This window comes from Chiroxiphia lanceolata, chromosome 8 (assembly GCF_009829145.1).
Source record: "Chiroxiphia lanceolata isolate bChiLan1 chromosome 8, bChiLan1.pri, whole genome shotgun sequence".
Taxonomy (NCBI): Eukaryota; Metazoa; Chordata; class Aves; order Passeriformes; family Pipridae; genus Chiroxiphia; species Chiroxiphia lanceolata.
The window spans coordinates 9,694,138-9,718,592 of NC_045644.1; the positions used below are offsets into that span (position 1 = coordinate 9,694,138).

The following is a 24,455-nucleotide window of genomic DNA, read 5'->3' on the forward strand; positions in this document are numbered from 1 at the left end:
GCTCATGGAATGTTTTATTTATCAGGTAAAATGATGCACAAGGATTTTTTTGTGGCTTTCATTTTTCTTCTGTAAAATAAACGTCTTTAGTAAAGAAGTCCAGGTCCAAACAGGATTGGGGGAAGTTAAGAAACACAGTTGGGCTGCATTTTATAATAAAACAGCACAAAATCCAATCACAAAGAGTAGGTGGAAGATGATATCTGCAAGAGAAACACAGACTAAATGTGACTACTTTTCTGTCAGATCTCTTTCACGTTCTCTTCCCACCCCCTTCAATGCAACTGTATGCCCTAATGTGGCTCTGTCAACATATCAAATGTTAACAAATAGACTTTGAAAGGTGTGTTTCAAACCCTCTCCAAATAGAAATGCTTTCAGACACCTCTGTTAACCCAGTAAAATATGATTGTTCCTTTTTGGGAACAGGGTGTGACAATAAAAGAAAGTAATGTTCAGTATTGGAAGTTATTGCTATGATTTTATTGTCCAGAGTGAGAGATGTGCCAAAAGGAGGAAAATAAAGCGTATAACATTGGGAAATAAAATATGAAATATTTTCCCTTCTGTCAAACTTACTATATTTTTCAATTTTTTTTTCTTTGAGCTATAGGTTTTATGTTGACAAAGTCACTCAAAATTAGTGTTTGGGATTGATATTTTCATTGTTGTACTTTGCTGTTTACCTGAGAGTGTGTAAAATCTGGATAAACCTTTGCCTATATAAAAGAAGATGAAAAAGATTATATTGGGATGACATGTTTAAAATAGAGTAAAGTGCACCAGTGCACCTCATAAAAGCAGAACAGAAAACCTTTGCCACATTTTGAAATTCTGGATATTTCTTCCTCTTGGCTTTACTATCTGAAGTTGTAAAAGGATCCTCAGTTCTTTTATCTTCTAAAATTGATGGGGGTTACCGGTGCAACATAGTGAATTGTAATAATGCTATTCTATGTGTATTTATAATTTTAAATTGGCTTTCAGATTGGGGTGGACGTAACTGATAAACTAGTATATAGAGCTCTAGTGATAACATGATTTGTTCCAAGGACTTGTTTCAAAAGATGTGCTGGACCTACAGGATTAAACCAGCTCAGAGAGAAACTCCTGGTGCCTCCAGGAGGCAGCAGCTAGAGGAAACAGTTGTTTTACAATGGGGAAACCCGATGGCAGTGCAATTTGTGTGTCAGGAGGGATAGGCACGAAGCATCCCCATAACACTGGCAGGTGTTGTGGGTAGGCTGAAGTACCAACCCACAGCGTAAAGAAAAACTCTCCTGCTGCTCCTAAGCCTGACCTCTCTCCCGGTCCCGTGTAACCCGTCAGAGCATATCTGAGCTGCTGCTGAGGTCAAACGCAGCTAAGCAGAGTTTACACTGCAAGCTCGGGGTGTGAGTGGTTTGGCCGTTTATGATAAATGCCAAATGGGTGCCTCTCCTCGCTTTGTAAATGAGGAGAGTTTTACTGAACTCTTCTGCCAGGGCTTGGCGGGGACCAACTTCTGTTCAAGCCTCCTGCTGCCATGGGGGAAAGGGGTCTGGCGGAGGGCTTTGGCTCCCTCTAGTTACTCCTAAAGGGAGTTGCTTCCCAAAGGGAGAAACATCCCGTAAAACCCAGTCACTTACTGCGTACAGAGATCTCTGCCACTAAAACACCTCCGGTTTGTTCCATGCGCTGTTTTCGTCTATCACATATCTTAAGAGATCGGAGAGAAAGCCATATATACCAAAAAAATTATAAGAAAATCCAAACACAATTCTCACGTTTCCAGCCAAGGAAATTGCTGCATATTTTCTGGAGGCTTTTTTTCCCTGCCTTTAATTATTGGGATTTTGTGGGCAGGAGAGATTTAGGGAGAGTCTTTACAGTGCATTTTCTGAGCATTTTGGTGGACTGCCCCTCCCTCCCTGTCTTAAAACCCCTGTCAAGACAGAAGGGGAAAAATAGAGCTTGATCTGTTTAACCCATGACCTCGGGGAAGGCTTCTGTGGTTGTTTATTGCTAATGATAATTGTTGCCCATTGGGTAGAGAAAGGAAGCACCAAATCACTTCCATATAGATCAGCCTCATGTCCAGCACTAATGATGCCTGTCACAGCTGACAAGGTCTGTATTGGAGCCAGTGCTCTACAGATTAAAGGTCCTTGTCCATCCCCTGACCTTTACAGATCTCCAGCTGTGAGCATTTTTATTACAAACTCAGCATGTGGTAATTCTGGTTATGAGTTGCTTGTAAGCGCAGACCCCTGGCTTGGTTCAACCTTAATTGCTGGAGACCACCAGCTGCATTTTTGCGTGGGAAGTGGGCTCCAGGGATGTTAGCCTGATTGAGCAATTATCCTGCACTGGAGGGTGAGGTGGGAATTCCACCCACTGCCTGAAAGGATGATGTAGATGTTTGACAGTATTGTCAGAAGGGCAGATATTGAGTAATGGGTTTGTGTTTTCTTTTAATTCTGATCTGTGACTGAATAAAAAGTCGAAGTAATCTTTAAAAACAAACAACAAAATCTAAGCCTGGAGTTTTTTCTTTTGCCATTGAAACACAGAATTTCTAATAATGCGTTTTTGTCAAACCTGCAAGTTTTTTGAGCCAGGTCCTCTCACTGCCCTAAGGGTGCTTTTAGCACTGAGATACTTGGTAAAATGGAAAAAGATCAACTTTCTCCCTTTTTTCAGGCTTGTGTTTCACTGTGGCTATTTGTCAGACAGGACTGTAGTCTGGGATATAGACGAGAGGTGAGGTTTTCAATGGCTATATTTAAAAAAGTTTGCCAGTGTTGCATACGGTGCCTGTGGCATGACAGAAGTCGGGGTGCATGGCTGGGCACTCAGATTCACACACGGCAGTGCCTCCATCCACTGACACCCCTGGCACTGGCTCTACACCTGACACGCCCTTGGAAAAGGTCTCAACATCCTCTGTCAAAATTTAGAACTGTGCATTTCTCCAGGAGGGAGGACTTACCACTGGGCAGGAGAACTTCTCGCTGTCACAGACGTGCGTCTCGCAGTGTAGCCACACCTTGGACAGCTTGGGGATGTTCCGGAAGCGGAAAGCATTGAACTGGAAGGTCGCTCGGTTTGTTTTCCCATTCTCGTGCACAATGATGGAGTAGTCTGTGGGACACCTGTGGTTGTGCATGGAGAAGCAGTATCAGAGCCCCTGTGGCTTCATTGAAACATCTCCTGAGGTGGCAGTCTGATGAATGCATTTGCCCTGCTGTGGGCCAGGTTCTCCCTTGCTCCTTCATCCCCCAGCTCCCAGCTTTCTGTCACCCTCGGGGCTGGGCTGAGTAGGTGTGCTCTCCGGGGTCCCACCAGCACCTACCCCTTGGTGATCAGAGGCCAGTGGATCTGGTAGAAGTACTCTGAGGAGGGAGTTGCCCAGCAGTTGTTGAGAACAACTTTGAACCTGGGGAGATACAAACTCCAGATTAACAAGGAATGTCCCAATTACCAATTTATTACTAATTCCTCCTTCCCTTGCCTACCTGTCGCTTAAGCCCTTGGCTTCCACTCCAGCAAATATGTCAGAACCGATTTCTGATGTTTCAACGACGAAAGGGGCTTCCTTTATACTTGAAAACTTGGCATTCTTTGGAAGACAAAGATACAGGTGTCATGCATTACTAGTAAATTGCAAAGCAAGGCATGATTCAACTTCAGGCACCCCTAGAGAGACTGACTCTGGAAGTCTGGATTCTTATTACCTGCAAGCTCCAAACTCTACATGTGGTAGTAGAACTATTGCAAGTCCAAGGTGACATTTAAAAATCTTTTTGTTAGTGTTTGGCTTATAATGACAAGTGACAGAATTTGATGCTGTTTAGGTTGTAGTATGTGCTATATCACAGAACTCTCAGCAGTACTGTCGTAAAAGTCTTGCCAGTCCTTGTGCTACAATGAGTGGAACCTGGTATAGTGCTTCTTTTTCTAAACTCTATTGCTCTGCACTGATTTAGAGTACTATCTTGCTTTTCTTCACACCAAGTTTCTGTGTTGAAGGCCTGATTTCTATTCAGGTTCCAGCTCCTCATGCTGAATTACAATCCTTTGCTGTTATTGGGGTGTCACAGACCAAAGGGCAGGTGAGGCTGAAGTGTTTCTCCTGGATTACACTGCAGCTTATGTGCTGCTTCTGGATGAGGAAATGGGCTCATGAAGCACCTGGAATTGTAGCCCACCAGAGCAGAAGGCTGTGGTAGGGAGCACCAGAAATGAATACCATGGCAAAATAAATCTTTAATTTCCATTTTGCCAGGAAAAAAAAAATCAACATTTAATTGAAATTAACATTTTATCCCCAGTGAAAATGAGAACAAACTAAAAAAGGAGTGGTCTGGTAGTTTTCTGAGCTTATTCTGTACTTGTGCTCACTGGGAAAATATATTGCTACAGTTCAGCCACTCTCTCCTTGACTCCTGGGAGCCATTCCAACAAGAAAGTCATTTGGCAAAAAATTAAAGTATCAGAGATCCATTCCTCACTGCCTATCATTTGTTTTTTTTTGTAACCATTCTGTCAGTTGACAGGAGCAGTGTGGTACCTCCCGAGACCTTGCCAGTACATAGTACCTAATATTATATATTAGTGTGCTGTATATCAGAAAAAAAGACCACATGGGCTTTCATGTGGCACATAAAGCCTATCAAAATGTTTAGTAATCAATAAGTGCCCAAAATGCAGTGTGTGGGACAAGAGATTTCCACCTTGTGGTAAATACTCCCTCTACCTGGCCTATAAATTTAACACAGTATGTTATTAGTTGTGCATTTTCTAGCTGTACTAAAATAGAGAGGCTGTTTTGGTGCTTTTGTCTGTGCTTTAATGGAGAAAAGACTCCAAGATCAAGAGCTGGCTTTCCAACAGTGCAGTGGAGCTGTGGAGAGGAGAGGGAAGTTTCAAAAGATCCGCCTGATATCCAGGGATGGTATTTTGTTGGCAGCAAAATTCCAACATGACATAAAGATCTTCGGGGTACATGAAATATCTGTCAGGTGAGAGGACCAGGGAGAAAACTGCAAGAGAAATGCATGGAGTTTTGCTCTGTCTGTAGAGACCATGTGATAGCAGCGATGCCTGAAGATGCATGCTGCTCTTGCAGTGGGACTACAAACAAGTTTTGCTTTTTATTATAAAATCTGTCAACAGGTTAGGAATGTACCTCTCAGCAGAAAAATCTGCCAGTTTTTGAGGGATTAAAAGAACAGTTGGCATGTGTCTGCTCTGTTCAGTTTAAGTATATCCCTGTTAATCAGCAGAAACAAGGACCCCTGCCAACCCCACTGCAATTATCTGTTCCAGGCTATTAATGTGCTCCATGACACATAAAAATCAGGAGCAGCAGCCATGTTTTTTCCAGCTCTTCAGGCTGAAGCTTGTGGAAGGTGAAGGTGAAAATCTAGGTGGCAAAGAGCACTTACAGAGTAGAAGTTGAGGGACAGCTGACTTTCAAATGAGCCAGAGCTCCCATTCTTCACATGGACGGTGGCCACCCTGGGAACATGACAAATTTCTGTATGAGTGAGGTGTGGTTCTCAGGACAGGGTAAGATGCACTTCCAAAAGAGGACATACCTTTGGTCAAAGGCAGCCTGGTTCACCAGATAGTTGGCATTGTATGAGCAGGTGAACGAGTAATTCACAGGCTGGCTCTTCACAATTACTGAGGAGTCATTGGAGACGATGGAGTTGTAGAAGTGGTAAATGGGATTCTTGAACTGTGGATGGTGAGACCAAGAAATGTAGGCAGTACTGAGTCTTTGAGGCATCAGGGACAACTTCATAGTTTGAAACATGAAGACTCTAACACCACCCCAAAGAAACATGATTGAGTAGCTCTTTATATGCTGTGCTGCCTATGCATATATCTTACCATATGTAAGTTCTGTGTAATACAGGTGCAAAGGAGCAATACACACACTAATATCACTAAGCCTCCGAGTATTTTGCCTGTAGATACAAAGCACAACTATGTGATTCTTTCTTCTCCTTGATAGTGGAGTTTGCCTCCTTCTTCCATCAGTAACTGAAGCCTACTCCAAACTGAAGAAGACAGGACTCTCTCAAGTGAGTCCAGCCATTTCCTGAGACAGAATGTTGACCTTGATAGTCTTACCTCTGACTGTGTCCCACAGTATGATCTGTTTTTAGGTGACAGGTCTGGGATTGTGAATTGGTAATATCCTGAATCGTGGATCCCATTATAGCAAATGCCTCCAAGTGCCAGCTGATTTACCTCCCATCCGTAAGGACACTCTGGAATTCTGGTAATGATGGTTTTAGGATAGCAGTATACCAGAATTACATCTGAAAGGGAAATAATACATCTAGAGTTACTCACTGGTAATTTTCTTTCAAAGCAGTGGGTCTGCATGCTTACATTCCATTGGGTTTAATCTTCTGTGAGCAGGGGTGTGTGCTGGAAGGTCCCCTAACGTGAGCAGCTTTTGCTACACAAAACTGACCTTTAGGTTGTTAAATTCTGCCCTCTTTGGAAGAGGTTGGCCTTTGCCTTCTAATCAATGCAGAACTTTGTGTAAATTTTTTATCTTTCTGGAATAGCTGATTGAGGAGCAGAGACACTGCTGAGAAACCTGAAGTGAAAAAGGACTGCACTGAGATCTGTCAGAGTAGCTTATGCTGCAAAACTGGCTTCTGTAATGCCACTGACTCTGTAAAAATAATATTGGTGAAGTTGTTTGGTAAGCTTCATAAATCTGCACCCTTTTGTAGTGTTGTACAGATCTTGGCCACTATAGGTATTTTGCCCTTTCTCTTCTTGCACTGGCATTGCAGTGCCAGCACAAATTGAATTTTTCTTATAGTCAAGTTAAAAGCTAAGATGTAAAAATGAACTGAAAAGCTTAGGCTGGCTAATAGCAATAGTGAATGAACCAAACTCCCAGCTCTGTTAGCAGAGTGTGATTGCTAATACAGCCATGAATACTGAACATCATAACATCCAGGCTGATTACTTCATGATAGCAGAATTGGACATTTTTCAAAGAGCATCAAGTAGTACTAGTTTGAATGTTTGATGGGAATTTAAAGGGCAAATATTGACTAACCATTAGTGGCCTGAAAATCGAAAAAGGCTTCCAATTATTACAGTGAGAAACAAAACATTTTGCCTGGAATTATTCAATTATTTCTTTTAAAGCCCTTGACACTCTCATTTTATACTAAAAGCCTCATTTTGCAGCCTTTCCATGTCTGCTAGGGAATACTCAGTGAAAGTCAACTAAGGACCTTAACAACTTGCTTCTCTTTGGTCAACAAACCTTCAGCACATGCAGGCTGATTCCGCTTGTGTTGATGGTCAGATTTATAACTCGGGCAACTTTACAGCTATGAAAATTCCTGCAGTTCAGAGAAACTGCTTGTGCAAATGAAGGTATTGAAATAAATGACTCGAGAGCCAAATACTTGAGATATACAATAAAATTACTGACAGTAATGTGACAGCAGTCATGTACTAAAAGCAAACACTGTATCGAGGCATATTCCAACATATCTCTAAAGCAGGTTTCATAATTATAGTGAAGTCTACATTACAGGTCTGTCTGGCACCAGCTCATTTCGGTTTCTAGGCAGTAATCCGTGCAGTTAAAGCCTCCTCTTCAATGTTTTTTGTATTTTTCTTGTTTTAGTGTAGCAGTATGGTTCAGGAATTCAGCCCAGCACATCCAATCACCACTGACCATCTGATTGCAGTCAGTGGGACTAAAGCCCAACTTGGGCAGCAAAGATCTGTTGCATCTAGCCTGCACTACTACACATAACTTCTAATTGTTGTTGTTTTCTTTGCCATTTTATGCTTTTGTCCTTAAATTTATTGCACTTTGATTACTGCACAAAATGAAATATATGCCTAATTGTCTGTGGGGCTAGGACTTCATTGGTACATGCTTTACTGTGCTAGCTAAAAGCAGATCAATAAACAAAATGTAAGGATTAGCTCTGCAGAATTCACAGTTTAACTTTCTGAAGGAAAACCTTTTGATTTTGAATAGAAAAAACCCCCACATTTGGCAGCTTAATTGCAAGAGAAGATCATAGAAGACTTAAGTTATTTTACCTGCTTTATTTGGACTGCAAGGCCCCCCAAGAGCTCGAGCCAAGATGACCAGCAGATACACAGTAAGAGTCAGCATTTCTTGCAGTGATCTGAGGACAAAAGGAATAAAAGCTAAAATGTCTTTAAAACTGGAAATAAAAACAACGCATTGTCTGCAGACCTGAAAACATAGATACTCTTATACATGTTTTTTTTGTGGAGAGAAAAAAAATAATATTACTGATATTCTGTCACCCAATGTAATTGCATCTGTAGGATAAATATTTCCAAGACCATTACTATCACCGGGTCACTATTGTGACAATATTACTATTTCAGTTTAGTGGTGGCTTTTAATTATTCCAGTTTGACTTCTTATGAAGGCTCTAAACCTGAAGTGTTAATATTACCAAATGAAACTGAAACAATGGGATCTGAAGAAAAGAGAGGGAATAGAAATTACTGGAAGAAATATGATGCAAGAACATATATAGTGTGCTTAAAATTTAGTGCTGAAACTATTCTCTATGATGATGGCTATCCTGATGTATATACTCTTCACTTCATGTAGCTCAGTTCTGGTAAATTATGCATTTTCTCCTTTGCTGCTCAATGTTGAGTTTTTAGGAAAACATACATAGCAGTAATTTACATTTTTATTCCAGACCTCAAATATGAAAGCTGTTTCTCACAGGGAGAAGCATATATAACATGTGGGATTGGGACTGGAGTTTTCATATTTTCCTTTTGTAGGGATATACTCTTCAGTATCAGCCCTCATATTCACATCACTTAGAAGACTGTCAGAAGTAACAAATATCATTTAATTAAAGAGAAAAAATCATCCCAACTCAGTATTTCTAATAAAAACAATCAATTTCAACATTTTCACTCAGTCTCTATTTAAAAACATATATTTATAAAAGGCTCATAAAGTATATTTCAGTGACAATTCCTTCTAATTATAATCCTAGGCATTCTACAAGAAATTAATTATTATACCTACAGGACAGGAAGGGGATAAGTATTTCAGATTTTCATTCCGGTCTTATTCCAGTAGCTGCGCTGTCGGCTCTTCCCAAGATGTCCTCTTTCAAATGAACCCAGCTGGCATTATCTTCGCTTTATATAAGCAATCTTGTAAAAGGAGCCCATCTCTGGTTAAATCTCAACCCGCCAGTATTGTCCAGTGTGGGAGGGGAAAAAAAAAAAGTTATAGAAAAGCAGTTCTCTTCCCCTAGATGGGACTGTATTGCTGCTGCAATTTGATTTTTAAGAAGTTTTTCTATGGTGGCTTTTCACAGAGCTTGAAACCAAGTGAAGAGAAACCTGCTGAAGGTACTAAATTTTTGTTTTCCCAGTTAATTAGGAAAATGTAGAATTTCTGCAGAGGTGAAGCCACAACTGCCTTCTAGAATTCAGTTAAAAAGTGTTTATAGGAATTAGATGCTTGTCTTAAATGGCTTATTGACAATGTCAAACTTTTATGCCATGCAAGTGGACAAAAATAATGGCAACAGATCACCTTTGGGGTTGGGTTTTTCACTTATTTTTTCTGAAACTTCATAGGCATGTTATCTGAGTTTAGGTAGGCTCTTCCATAAGCCTAAGCATTATACTACATAATTATAGTACATAATACTACATGCATATAAGACTATGTAATATACATTAAATATTACATTATAGATTGTGTAAAATTTACCATTGCACAGAAAACTGAAACAAATTTGCTTTTCATATGACCATCAGTCATGAGGTTGCCTACGACAGTCTTGGTCAGATGGTAAGATTTTCTAGTGACCCATTACATCCTGTTTGTATCAGCTTTTAGTGACCCACACGGAAAATAGCACTTGGGTATGCTACTGCTATTTTACATGCCTGCATAAAAACATGGCTGTAAACACTTTTACAGTATAAACTGGCACAGCCTCAACTTTGGGCATGTGTGCATCTACCCAGTTTCATGTGTTGTTGAACTACTCTAATATCTGTCTTGAGTCACAAAACACAGAGGATCTCACTGACCTTGCTTGTGGGACCCAGTCCTGTGGGGCTGCTCACAGATTATTTGGTATCTCCTCTTGTGGAGAACCTCATTCTCCCCATTCATAGCAGGACTTTGGTGTGCATATGCCTTCTCTCAAGGGATTTTTGGCACAGAGGGGAGACACAGTATTAAAGCTGTACTAGTTGTCATTAGTCGGGAGCTTTTGAAGGAGGAGAGTGGAGCACTGACCTTACCCGAAATGCTAGACAAGGAGTTTTTAGCTGCCTGTGGGTGAGATTTATGGGTGCACCTTCAGGACAGCATTCACTACAAGAAGAGTTTCAAGCCGAAAGGCATGAGCACAGCGCAGCCATGACTGCACCGTGCCTTGTGAGGGCTGCTGGCTCTCGGTGGTGATGGTGTGCAGGTGAACTGCAATGATATGAAGATGTAATTAGGATGACTTCTGCTTCTGGCAAACTGATCCAAAGCCCTAAAGAAAGGTTGAAAAGGCTGTACATTTCTGTGCTTAGTTTCAAATAGTCAGTCTGAACCTAGATAGAAGCTTCCTAAGGATTGCAATACAGAGCAAATAATGGGCTGCTCTCACTATTGTTGTGAACCAAGTCCCGCAAGCCATCACATTCTGATTTAAATGAGATTACTTAAAGATGGACAATGGATAAAATCCTTTGTTTGTTGTTATTTTAATTGAATTAAAGAATAATCCACGGAAAAAGGACCAAAGCTCATAAATCGTTTGGTGTTACCTAACTAGGGATTATCCTCATCAGAAATCCTAAAACAAGGAAAATTTATCTCAAAGTGTCTGTTTTATAGGCTCACCTCAAATCCTGCAGGCCTTGAGGCCTAATTTTGATTTCCTAAGCCCAATTGAATAGACACTGTGTAAACATGCACTCGTTTTTGTCTTTCTCTGTGTGTGAGTGTGTATTTGGTCTGAAACCAGGAGCCAGGGTTTCTAGTGAAACATTATGATCAACCCTGTTATCAAGAATATATAGCTCAGTAACAAGGGGAGGCTTACAGGAGAAAACCTGTGACTTTGGACATGAGAAAGCCCTCATGACCTTGTACAAGCTGATTCTTCAAGCTCAAGGGATCAGTTTCAGCCCTGGGGTTGGACTTGGTCTGTCAGGTCTGCCCGCACAGAGCTGATTTGGAGCATAAGATATTTGGCTAACCTTGATTAGGTATAGTGGTTAACCTCACCATAACATTAACAAAGCTCTTGAAACACAGATTAGCTTTTTACTGATGATTTTTAGCAAATACTGTAATAAAATTATCATTGGTGTAATGCTAGAGGTTTCAGTGGAATTACTCTAAGATGTATCTAATCCCACAGTTTGTAAAAGAAAATAAATCTCTTGCTATCTTCTCAGAGCAAACTAATCTCCATGTACATAATACTCCTTTTAGACAAAGGTAGAAAACAGAATGAAAACCATGAAACAAATTTGGCAGAAGTGCCAGGTGGTATATAGTAGTCTGCATTTGCATAAGAAACAAGCACAAAATGTACCTAAGCCAACCAGCACTTGATACCTGCACTGATCAAAGGTAAGGGCTTGGGGAAGGGTTAGGTTTCTCTCAGTAATTGCATACATGGAAAAAGGAAAGCCATTAACTTGTAAAACAGACCACTGAGGATTGTTGCAGTTTCCTGACTCTTTCCAAGCCCATTGAATAATCTCAGCAATCTAAGTATCTGTAAAGATTTTGACAAAGAGCAAATGAAGGCCTTATTGAGAATTTCACCTACAAGGGCAGCTTGTCTCTCCAGCCTTGTTCCTCACATTGTGATGGAAAGCTGTGTATCTACTGTCTGGTTCTTACACGAAACAAATGAGGTTCTGCTGTTTGAATCTGCAAGGGATATTGTGGCATCTAATTTTCATTGGATTTGGATAAAATAATAACCCTGAAGAGTCCCTTAGATATATGGAAGGACTTCATGGGACATTGAGGAACAATGGAGACAGCAAGCTGATTCCAGGAGTGAGATCTGGTGACATTCATCTAGAGGCTGAAATGTGTTAATGATGCTGTTTCCACACCCCAAAACCTGGCATAGTCAGTTTTGTCTGAGATAAGGAGCGTATTTATCCCACAAGCATAGAGACATTCATGCCAGGTCTGGAAGCATAGCAACTGCCTGATCTGAGTTAATGTTCGGCCTGATCTGAGTTAATGAATCCTGTTGGAAATGCAGCACTGTGTTGGCACAAACTTTTCCTGAAGCTTAAGTGAGCTGTGCTGTGTAGACTTATTGCCTCAAGTCATAAATACCTTACAGATTTAGGATTGTTTTTCCTTTTATAGAGTAAATACCTTTCCAGCAGTTTGTTACTCATGGCACGTGGTTGGTCACTCACTTCAGCATGTGACTGAGTCACCACCCCGCAGGCAGTTGTAGATGTGGCACTAAGGGACTGATTAGTGGGGGACTTGGCAGTGTTAGGACAGTTGAAGATCTTAAAGGTCTTTTCCAACCAAAATGATTCTATTCAATGAATGGTTTAGCCCTGTGAGCAGATTATAGAATCATGCAGGTTCGTAACAGAGTACCTGGAACCCTAAGTCCTCGGGTAGCTGATATTCTTCTGCAGCTGTACAAAATGTATCAGAAGAAGGAGAAATTAGAGGAAACTTTCTTTGTAGAAGAGTCACATAAAAATCAGAGACGGATGTTCAGGCCACTGGAAGAGACAGTCTTCTGCTCTAAACTTCCTCATGCATCACCTGTCTGTCTGTAACTACGCAACACTGAATCATAATTTTTCAGCAATCACCTGCAGCCATAGGCTTGGTGAGACAGTGCTGCTGTTGTTACATGCAATCCCAGGGTGTGGGTGAGCACAGACTCTCACCTAAAGAATCATTCCCTTGACATTTCTGCTGTTCAAGACAAGTATTTACAACAGCAAATCTTGCTGAACACAAAATTGTGACTGAAGTAAATAATAATATTTCACGTTCATTTGAATGCCTGATCTTATTGCTGTTTAGCTTTGCCAGCATATTTAGAACAATGTTCTTTGGAAGCTTCTCCAGAAGAGTTCTGCCTGGAGTTTGCTACTGTTGGAACAAAACATCGGTTTCCAGCTGAGTTTCCTTGAAGCCTTTGTGTGGGTAAGTGCTTTATTTGGTGTATTTTTTATAGGCTGTCTTGGAGCTAGCTAGTTATGCAGAATAAGGATTTGGGGCTTGACTTAATAAAGACATGGTGCTTGATTTAATAAATGCATGAGGGATGTAAAACAGGTCTTGCAAGACCAGAATGGATGACTTAAACTGGTCATGTGAGTCCTCAGTCGTCCTTGGGCTGCCACTATTTGGAGATGCCTAAACTTGCCAGGCACTTGATTCATTTGCCTAAATGAGGATGTATCGTGTTAGCAGCTGCTATAAGATGTCCAGGATATCCTGTGACACCTCCAGGACACTCTTGTACTTTTGGAGTGGGATCTGGAAGCCAGGCAGGATACTCAAGTACATCTTCAGTGGACTGGGTGTCTGTGTGTGGGCATATGAATTGAGCCAGACACATTGCCATGGTTGGCTTGACATTAATTTTTGTTTGCCTTGAGTCTAAGCAGCCCTGCACACTCTCTGCCACACATGCCTGAGCCTGCTCCAGTCGGCACAGCTCCCTCAAATTACTCGCTGAGTGCCCAAGGCAAGCTTCCAGGTAGAAGTTAGAGCACTTGTGGGGAAAGATAGCTTTGAACCCTGCAAGTGAGGAGAATTGTATCTGGGTCTCCCCGTAGTCCTGGGCAAGGATTCTGACCACCAGGCCTCTCTCCTCCAGCTGTGTTCTTTGAAGAGTGTGTGGCTGTGGCTGCTGAGCTCAGCTGTATTCAGAGCTGCTGTCACATCTGGTATGTGCCAGAGTAGAACTGCAGGAATTTTCTGTTGAGAACACATGGATTTTTTTGTAGTGGAATAATATTGTTGGGGAATAGCATTCTGTAATCACCTGAATGTGGCCTAAATCACTTCTGGTTAAGTGCTGTTTTGGATCTCAACCATATTGTCCTGTATAACACCTTGTAAGACTTTTAGTTCTTGTTATCTTAACAACAGGTCTTGATCTCCTGGCACTGTGGGGCAGGGATCTTGCCTCAGTATGGGAGAGGATTTTAAGAGTAAGGTGAGAAAGAAGGAAGAATGGACTTTTTGTGTCATTCATTAGCATAACCTTCTCAGGTTGACAGCTGGCTCTGACACAGTGACCATTGCTCTTCTTGCTCCAGTAATGCTCTCTTTTCTGGGCATTATCCCACTAGTGCTGGGAAGGTTGCACAAATATGATGTTTCTCTGCTTGCATTGGAGTATGTCACTACAACTTTAAAACAGTCTGCAGCAGCTGTCTGATCTTCTGCTTGATTCCCAACCATTTGTGTTGGCCATAAATAATGCTGCTCACCCAGCCTGCACACTTTGCTACAGAAAAGCTGACAAAACCAGGACTGCGGTGCATTAAAAATATACCCAAGGCAAGTTTATCCTCTGATGTCCCTCAGTGGCAATTCCATTGATTGCTGAGAAACTGACCCTAAATGTCTGCTGCTTATTTTAAATATATAGTTAAGTAATAAAAAAACAAAGCAAAGAAAAATGAAGGGGCAAACTGAGAAAAAATTTCAGCAGGAGGAATGATGAATTACAATATGGGACTTGATTGCCACCTAGCTTGGAAGTACCTCTGTCCATTCACATTCCCAAGCCTAGAAATCTTTCCTCAAATTTGCAGTCTGTATTGCCCTGGGAATCTGGAGTGCTCCTGCTCCCATTGTAGCACCTCTACCCCTACCTGAGCTACAAAGCCCTTCTCCAGCTTCCTGACTACCCATGGTCTGAGCCAGGTGAATTATAAACCTGCTTTGTGGGATTCAGATAGGATCATACACATGAAGGACTGGTAAAAATCAGGTTCTTGAAACACTCACCATAATTCCTATTCTCTGAAGAGTTAAGATCCATGCATTTTCCCTATGAAATAAACTTTCAGTATCTGCTGCCCCCCCAAATCAAACACAAACCTCTGCACTTCTATCAATAGCAGCTGCTGATCAAAATCACAGTTTTGGTTTCCCAAGCTACATAATCCTGCTAGTTCATTCTAAGACCTACTTTCCTTAGCACACTGTATCCATTATACTGGTGTTGTCCTCATTTTTAAAAGTTTGTGACTTTTCAGCAGTCTGATAGCATCATCCTTGGAGACAGTCTCTTTTTCTGTGAAAGGGATCTGTTTGTTATCAAGAATTATGTGGCTCTGAGAGCTACATATACCAAACTTAACTGCATTAATTAGCTTGTGCTGTGCTTGTAAACTGATCATAATAATGCTTATCACAATCTTAGTGTCATTATCTCTGTTTTGCAGATAATGAAAATGAGGCACAGAAAGGCAAAGTCCAGTGTAGGGCTCTTGAGCTGCCCATACTGTTCTTCTCCTGTGTCATTCAAGCAGTAAGCAGCTTGGAGCAGAAGCTACCCAAGCAAACTTTGGGTGGGTTTGTCTGTGAATGAAAAAAGCTTCCCGGGAAGCAGCAGAACGATTGCCTGGACTGCCAGACCATGTCTTCTGGAACAGAGGACTCCCACTTATCTCTGAGGCTATGTTGCCACCTGAGGTATTAAACTCCCCCTGCTTGCCAGTTTAACATTCACACTGGCCTTTATGCCTTATTGACAATGATTGGATGATTAGGAATCCATTACCAGTTGAGTGTCTCAGTGGATTTTCCTCTTCTGGTGCCATAAACAAAGTTTCTCTTCCCAGTTTATCAAGACGTATCCTTTAGTGCATTCAGCCTAAAGGACCAAAAAGTTCACTTTCTGAGACTTCTCACAGATAACAGACCAAATTTCAGATCAGTTAAAGGATATAGTTTTCTTAAAATTGCACCAACACACTAATGATGATACCCATTGAGACAGTTCTTTCTGTTCACCATGTTTCATAGTAGCAGAGAGATGTTACAGCTTCATGAAGTGCAATGAAGCAGAGCAATTGGTCTACAGGTTTGAGGCACTCAGCTGGGTATTCATTTACTTATTACAGTTATGACTCAACCAATCGCAAATAAAAAACAGATATTACTTTTTTAATTAGCTGTTTGAGGACTTCTTGGAGAATCACTAAAACACCAAATGCAAAAGATGGCTGGGGTACTGCCCATGTGCAGCTCTTCAGAGATTTTCATGGGCTTCCTTTGATAGCCAAGAGAAATCTGACACCCTTGTATTTTCTTCTGTTGAGCTGTAGCTGGTGTTGCATTGATTCACTCAAAATCTATTTGACAATCCCATATGATGGTCAAAAGTACTGTTTGCTAGCTTTTAAAATGACGGTTTGTCTCTTTTAGTGTGGCTTTTAGTAAAGTATTTGGAGGAAATATGCAGTCTGCAGAAAGCTATCATTTCGATGTGAGCTAGCTGAACAGAGCATTGTGGTTATCTGAAAAATGTATGCAATTATAATATACCAATGGCATTCATATAGCATTTCCTACAAGCTATTCCAGAAAGTATGACACTGCAGTTCTCTTTCATGAAAATCCCTCAGGATTACCTTCCAAAGGATTCATAGATTTGTTCTCAGTAGCCCACTGTAGCTCCAAGTACTCAATTCTCTAGCACAGACTGTGCTGAAGACTCTAGATTGATTATGCTGTTAATGACGCAGGAAGCTCTGCTGATGTTTGTTTATTCTGAGATTAGCTAAAATTAGAAGTTGACCTTATGTTCCTGAATTAATTTGAAGGCAAAAATACAAGTTACTGATTCTGATGATTTTTTTTCTGGAAATATCGTCTCAAAAGCCTAAACTCAGAAGGTATCTTCCTTGAGCTGTGAGTCAGTTTTTAAGTAATTTGAAAGGAAAGGTGTCTGGGCCAATATATGATGTATATGAGCAATAACCCCTGAGCAATTTCCAAGGTAATGCCTTAACATGCTATGCTGGACATCTACAGATTTTGAAAGACAAGAGGATGTCAAAGCCTTGTTTTAAATGCTTGAAAATAGCTGGACAAATTCAGTAAGTGTTATTTGGACAGACATTGATCTATTGACTGTTTGGCTGTGCCAAAAGCACGTCAAGTTGAAGTGTTACTCTTTGCATCTCTGGATGGTCTTGATATCCAAAAAAAAAAAAAGAGTAAAAAACCAGGGAATACTGAATCTTTGACAGCAATAGGTTGGGAAAACACATTGTTGATGTTTCAGAAAGGGTGTAAGCCTTAAAGTGCTGAATTTGAAACACTAGGAAAGGGTCTGTTTTCACACTTTTCCTTAATATCAGTTTTGGTTTTTCTCAGTGGACTCCAGAACAAAGCATACCCAAATCAGTAGTCAGTTCTGAAAATATAAGCCAGTTTTAGAGTATTCTGATACATCTTGCTGGAAACCCTTTGGGAAAAAATGTAGTTTAAGTGCCCACACACTACATCTAATTCTGGGGACGGGTGTGGTATTATTTTGACGTAGGTAAAGTAAATGAATATGAACGTATCGAAGATACAGTGATGATAGTATTTTCTATGTTTGCAATACCTTTCATTCCAGGCTGTCAGAGACTTTTATAAAGATTTTACTTCAGACACCAACTGACCAGAAGATGGTGTTAGTAGTGTTCCATAAACAGACAACATGTGACACAGAACAGCAAAGTGACTCACTCGTATGAAATCTGCCGTAGGCATTTCACCCTCCTCTGCATGCTGTCCTATCTCTTGGACCTTTCCTTGGCCTGTTCTGATTATTGGCATCATCTACAATAATTATTATTTAGTGTTGCCCCTTCAGTATGGCAAGCAAGCAACAATATGAAGGCAAACATAATTTTCTTGGATCTTTGTGGATACATTAGTTAACTAATAATGTAGGTAATTTACTATCAGGTCAGTTAAAATAGAATAGACCAAAGCCTACATCACTCAGGAATAGCAGAAGTGAGTGAAATAAGTTCAGTCCTCCAGATATTTTTTACTTCTCTTCCAGGCCTTAATCTTGTGGCTAGTAACAAGTAGTTTGGAAAGATATTCCTCTCTAGGACAACAAATGCCATATGTTCCATTCCTCCTTCACCTCCTGTTGGGAGGCAGCTCAGCTGAGATTCCCAGTTGAAGACTGACCTCAAACCTTCCAGTCTCCTTTTCTATCAGTGTTGTGAATTCCTATATCAGCTCATTTCTCCAATTCCTAGTCTTTATTTTCATTATGTAGTTGCAACCCTTACTGTCTGTCCAGTATGCCACTAAAACCACACTGTCTGCAGGTGTTACTGTTTAATGTCACCTTCTGCTACTCTAGGCTGACTTCTCACCCTCACACCTCCTTCCGTGTTTCCTCTCCCATCACCCTTCTGTTCAGTTACCCCTTCCCCTGAGCTCAGCAAACACTGCTGCTCCTGCAATCTCCTTCACGATTTTGCCCATGCTACTTAAATATGTTTATGTGTGAGATTTTGATTATAAATCTTTCCTTCCAATATTCCTTCAGTTTGTGCAGTGTTTCCGTCATAGTTTCCTGCTTCTTCTTCCGCCTCTGCTCCTCTCACCAGCAGTATGACATCAGCTAGAAAAGGCTCTGTGGGCAGGGAGACAGTGTTGGTGTTGGGCAGATGATGGTGGTCAGCTAACACGATTCCTTGGCATCAGGTTGTTGCTGTGATCTCAGGTTATTCATGCATGGGTTTGCACTTTTTCCAGCTATTTTAATAACTTCCAAAGGGAAGGAAATAAAGGCTCTTGTGCTTCCTGTGCTACTGCGCAGTCACAGCCAGGCTGGACCCTTTAGTCTCAGTCTAACCACACTCTCTTGAAGTGCAGTGAGGAGGCCAGGTACAGCCTGAGTTTCACTGCTTAGAGGCCTCAGAAGCTCAAAGGACAAAGAGAGAAACGGTACCTTGATATTTCATTTCTCTGCCTTCTTCAGGGAGGTTTCCACAGCTCAGTGTGCAAGAGGAACCTGCCCCTGACTTCCCTGATGTGTGAACTGCCCTTGCCTCTAATCTTAAACAGATCGCACAAGAGGGGCAGTGCCTTTTTTTTCTCTTATCTCTTATTTGTCTGTCCATGCCAAAGTTGGGGGCATCCTGACTAGTGGCCAATGTAGCTCCTGTGCAGGGACAAGCCCTGATATTTGTATCTAAAAGCTGTATATAGCCATCTTATCTACAATGGTTATTATCTTTTAGATTTAACATACTGGACAGAGTGTCCTGGATGGCCTAGGAAAAGAGCCATTGGGATTAAAGGTCAGTGAGATCAATCATGCTGATGATTTATTTATGTGGTTGACTACTGTGATGGTGATAGCTTTTTCTGCTTGGGTAGTATGCTCAAATTTTATTTTTTTTTTTTTGAAATTACCTTGCTATTCTATGCAAAATTTCCTTTAAGTCTAGGGGGACTTGGCACCTAAATACTTTTAAAAAATTGACCTAAGTGATTTAGATGGCTAACTCAAATTTTTCAAAAGATGTTATTTAGGAATCTAAATCTAGTGATTTTCAGGATCACAAAACTGATGGACTTCTTTCCACTATTAGCAGTACTGTAAGCTTTTTCCTCTACATTTGCCAAATAAATCTATTGCATTTTGAGTTTCATGCAGAACAACTTTTTGAAAAATAACTGCTATCTTCCACTAAGTACCTTTTCCAATGAAGCTACTTTATCTGCAGTGAGACTACAACAAGGCTGTTGAGCCCACCATGTATTCTTCAGCTTGGTCTTCATTCTGCAAGTACAGAGAGCCTCCATCACTTCTGAGGGCAACTTTGAGTTATTGCCCTGAGAATGTTGGCAGAGAGGGCCATTTGGAAATGCAGTATTCACTCTAAGGATGATCTCTTGCCCTTAAGTTATTTAAAAATGAGATCTGGTAAGAAGATAATGCTCCATCCTGTCAGGAGAGTATATCTTTAGGATATATTCATATTTCCATAGGGTTCATTATTTCAGCTTTTCAACCAAAATCTGCAGAGAATGAATGCAGAAATATTGCAGTGCTCTTCAGGATTGAAAGTCTGAAAATTGATCAGTTGTGCTTACAAATCTGGAAAGTTTTGGGAGAGTTTTCTATCTCACAGAGTTCTCTGAAGCAGAAATCTTTTCTCCCAAGATTTATGTAAACTGAAATTTTTACTTAAGAAGGGTGGAGGAAAACATCTACTTATTCAATATGCTTCTTTTTAAAGTCTGTTCTTTAAGAAATTGAAAATGCCTGAGTGTGTGAGTAAAATTGTGTTTGAATACAAAGGACAGTTAATACAGAATTTGAAATTTATGTATGAGAATGTAAGAATGCAGAAAATAGGCAGTTGTGGTTTGGGTACACACATATATGGAATCCTAAGGAAAACAGCAGTAGAATTCAGGAAATATTTAATCAGAGTTTTGTTCATACCTTTGGCTCAAGTTTGGTAAATATGTGACTAGTCAAGGTAAGGATGCCAGAACAGGAACATTTTTATCAGGCTATTGACTGTTATTTTAAATGGGCCTTGTAGCTTCATTACTCTCTTAGATATAGTGCTAATAAATTTCTTGGGTGTAATGGCATCATGTTTTGTTGAAATGTTTTGTTATTTCACTAGAAAACAATTTTTTCACTGTCTTTTAGCTGAGAAATCTTTTGAATGCAATTTAATTGCTACCAGTAGGATACCCTTCAGGAGCTTATTATCCTCTCTCGATGGAATTTCTGTTGCCGTAGTGATAATGTTTTTCAAACATGGTTTTGGAAAAAGAAATCTAGGGTTATCATTAGTACATAATTATGATAAATAATTATGATAACTTCAGTTTGCCTTCCTATGATACTATGTACATATCTACAATGAGATAAGTCTTTAAGTAGCATTTACAGTAATTATATTAATTAGAGAGGTGTTAGGGTAGTATTACTACTTTGTAGCCCTTGTACTGACTATTTGATAGTCCATGTGCAAGGACAATACTTCCTCTTATTTTGGTGAATAAAGACTATCACAGTCACCTGGGAAGAGGATGGCTTTAGCTGGACTATGAGTGTACCTATGGCTGTACAGCAGAGTATCCCAAGTCCAGTCATCCAAAAAGACCAGTTTCAGGGCATGGCAGCCTTTATTTTCATGTGCAGACATGCTGAATGTGAAACATATTTCTAGGAAACTGGAAGAAATTCAGTAAATAAAAAATAATTTGTATATACTGGCCACATGCATTAAACTGTGTAAGTGCCTGAGTTAGACTGTGCTTGTGCTTTTTAATCATAGTTTTTCTCATTTTGCTTTCTGCAGTTTGTTTATCTTTTAGTACTCATACTTATTGAACTTAATAGTGTTAACTACTTCCATTTAGACAGAAATTAAAGTAAGGAGTCCTCTTGTCTTTCCATTATTATTGGTAAGTTCTTTTTGTTACTGGGTTTTGCTACATATCTACATAAAAAATACATTATAATTCTGGAAGATGAAATTAGTCAATTTTTTTTGTTCATTTCCCTCTTATTGATAGTTTTAAAAGACTGCAGGATTAGCATCAACGTTACAGTTGGTTGAATGGTCTTGGTGACACTTCAATCACTGTTAAAACAGATTCTGTTGCTTGAGAGATCAAGGAAAGGAAATTACAGAGCCTCGTTTAGTGAAGGATTTAAGAGTGATACATATACAAATAAAGAATTAGGGTGCCAAAGCAAGCTGGAGAATTCTGGAGTGGTCTGGTAAGCTACAAGGCAGAACTTCAACAGCCGTGTGCAGATCCTGATAACTCAAGAAATACCATTTTAAAAATTGTAGAAAAAGAGTATGGTTTCCTTTAATCATTGTAGAAAGCTCTGAGAGGCAGAGGTAAAGGAGAGAGAGGCAGGCTGATCAGTCTAGGCACTAATTAGGGCTAAGGTCTCTTTAGGAAGTTAATGAGTTTCTAAATAGCCAATAGCAGCTGATAGGGAGTGGAAGAATACTGGATCTCTGCATCCTGCTTTTGTTTCTGCTCTCAAGTGAGAGATTCCTTTAGGAGATAAAGTGTTTTCTGGTCAAAAGTCTTCTACTAGGAAATACCGGCTTCTTGTGTGAAAACATTTTTCTTACACAATGTGAGGGAAAATTTAAATATATTTTTAGTCTCCTGAGATTTGGGATGATTTACATGGGTATTCCTTGAGCCTTACTGCAGTGCTCAGCGTAGGGCTTGACTGATTTTAGCTGTTCTGGTCTCTCTGCCCCTGCCTGTGGGTATGCTTCTGTAAGGGTCTGGCATAACTGCTCTTGTTTGCACTTCTCCCCCATCTTTGTATGCCAGATAGCTTTTGCCATCTTCCTGACCTTGCTGGGTAAACATTGTACTAACACAGCTTTTGCATAGCATTCGATTTGGAAAAATGTTGAAAGGCAAAAGAAGTGCAAGCAGGTAAGTGAAGAAGAAAAAAAGAAATAAAATGGGAGGCCAAATGAGCACAAAGCAGTGGGAGTATATGCTCTTAGGACAGAGCAGAAAGAGGTGTATTGATGCTTCTTCAGTGTGTACATGATGCTGTGTAGACCAGACAGAGGTTCATGTGTGTGTTCAGTTGTAGGTGTAATGCACCTTTTAGCTAAGCACCCACATGCAGATATGGGAATCAACTTGTGCAGCAACAGTGAGGATTTGCTTGCTCGGGTTCTTAGCTCTCGAAGGGCCTTGTCTTCCTGAACTGCTTCCACAGTGGACCTGCTTCATCCATTTTTTTCCCCACAGGACTCTCTGATACTCATGTCTAATAGGTATTTAATAGCATGCATGGGCTAAGCAAAATATTTTTTCTGCTCTAAGACTCTCTTTCATTTTCACCACCTTACCACTTGGTGGATCTGCATCAGGAAGGACCAGTGCATTTTTTCCAGTTTGAAATACTTGTCATTCCTGTAGTGGCTCATTTCTGAGTCACACCTTTTCTAATCACTATAAAAGTAACATTAATACAGCAACAAGTAATTACAAAAATCAGAATCTATTTGGCTCACGCTACAATTGAGTTTCATTCCACAGCTGTAATTAACTAGGCAATGTTTGGAGGTGTGTTGTGTCCACCATCTGCCTCCCCTGTGCTAAATTTCTATTCCCTGTGTTGTTCTTACAAAGAGTAATAAAAAGCAAGCCTCAGAACTGAGACCTTTCTTGATTGAATGCCATGAAGAACAGGAATTATCCCGTGATGTGGTGGCATGACTTGTACTGTTCTTGTTGAAACAACCCACAGCGGTAGCTTAAGTCTTATTATCTTAACATAGAAGGCATTCAGTGTTTCCAAAGCAAATTGCCTGCCACCTTCTTTTTGGAAAAAAATTAATTCTCTCCCACCTGTAAAACAGGTGGCTGTTAATTCTCTTAAAGGTTAAACTCTCCTTTTACGTGATTATAGTTGTTTTGTCATAGATCTAATGGCCTAAAGATACTGCTTTACTTATGTCATGCTCATAATTTTCTGGTAACTGCTTTTGCTTAATAATCTTTGGCTCAGGACTTTGGTTAGTGGACAATATACCTCACAGCCAAAACTTATATACACTGATTATCTGAACAGGATATAGCTGATGGTATGGGCAGAATTTTATGAACTTCTATATTGTTCTCTTTAAACTGGCACATGAAAGGGAATTGCCAATGAGTCATGTGCTATATGCAGATTGTTACTATCCAGAATGTGGTGCCAAGGAAACTGATTTATTCTCTGTTATTACTTTGTTATTCATTGCATTGTGCAATACATCAATTGCGAACATAAATACATTGTGGAGTCCACGGATAGGAATAAATCCTGTTATGTTCAAGTACGTACATGCTACGTACGTACTTCCTAGCCCTGGGACAAGGAATCAGAAGTATTCTGCAGGTTGTTTGGATTTTTCATATTCTGTTACTAGTACTTTCATGATTTGTTTTTTCATTTGGCTGCTTCATTTTGGATCCTAACTTTGAAGAAATTACTTGAACAGAATATTTTGGACTTTATTCTGAAACTCATGGTGCTCCCTGAGGGTGTCTTGTGTATTTTTGAGCTCTAGGTGTCTTTGACAATTGCATAAACTTTCGGGAGGATGTAATTTCCCCTTTAGTTTCCCACCAGGATTCAGCAGCTAAGGTATGTTTGTTTGTTTGTTTTTTGTATTGGTTAAGTTTGTTAGGTGTAGAAGACAGAATGACTCTGTGGTATTATGTAGAACATGTTCCTGTTTCTTGCATCTCCTTGTGTTCAGACCAGAAGCACTTGGGGAACTTTGGGGTTGTACAAAGCCCCTTTCCAGATCTGTGTGTCCAATTCAGTAAGGACTGATGTAGTGCTTGGATCTCTCCTAAGGCTCACTCGTTATTTGTGCAATGGTTTCTGTAA

The 24,455-nt window shown here is 40.2% G+C and overlaps 1 protein-coding gene and 1 long non-coding RNA gene across 7 annotated transcripts in view; one reads left to right on the forward strand and one right to left on the reverse strand.

The window, feature by feature from the left end:
- On the reverse strand, positions 1-19,100 carry TECTB (tectorin beta). Of its 6 annotated transcripts, XM_032695092.1 has the most exons (15): positions 19,002-19,075; positions 15,813-15,905; positions 10,312-10,489; positions 10,096-10,251; positions 9,071-9,201; positions 8,086-8,174; positions 6,124-6,314; positions 5,583-5,725; positions 5,430-5,502; positions 3,498-3,601; positions 3,335-3,418; positions 2,972-3,134; positions 1,629-1,698; positions 687-719; positions 1-203 (listed from the first exon to the last, which is right to left on the reverse strand). In XM_032695092.1, the coding sequence occupies exons 6-15, from the start codon at positions 8,159-8,161 to the stop codon at positions 151-153; spliced, it is 990 nt and encodes a 329-aa protein (XP_032550983.1). In that variant the 5' UTR covers positions 8,162-8,174; positions 9,071-9,201; positions 10,096-10,251; positions 10,312-10,489; positions 15,813-15,905; positions 19,002-19,075; the 3' UTR covers positions 1-150. The 6 variants fall into 6 exon arrangements, with proteins under 6 accessions (XP_032550983.1, XP_032550982.1, XP_032550984.1 ...); XM_032695091.1 differs by having other exon boundaries at positions 10,096-10,489; XM_032695093.1 differs by lacking the exons at positions 10,096-10,251; positions 10,312-10,489 and having other exon boundaries at positions 9,071-9,221.
- The window catches only part of LOC116790280, a 20,960-nt gene continuing 15,531 nt past the window's right edge, over positions 19,027-24,455 (forward strand). The window contains exon 1 of the long non-coding RNA XR_004358298.1: positions 19,027-19,353. This is a non-coding gene — a long non-coding RNA (uncharacterized LOC116790280). The remainder of the gene's footprint in view (positions 19,354-24,455) is intronic.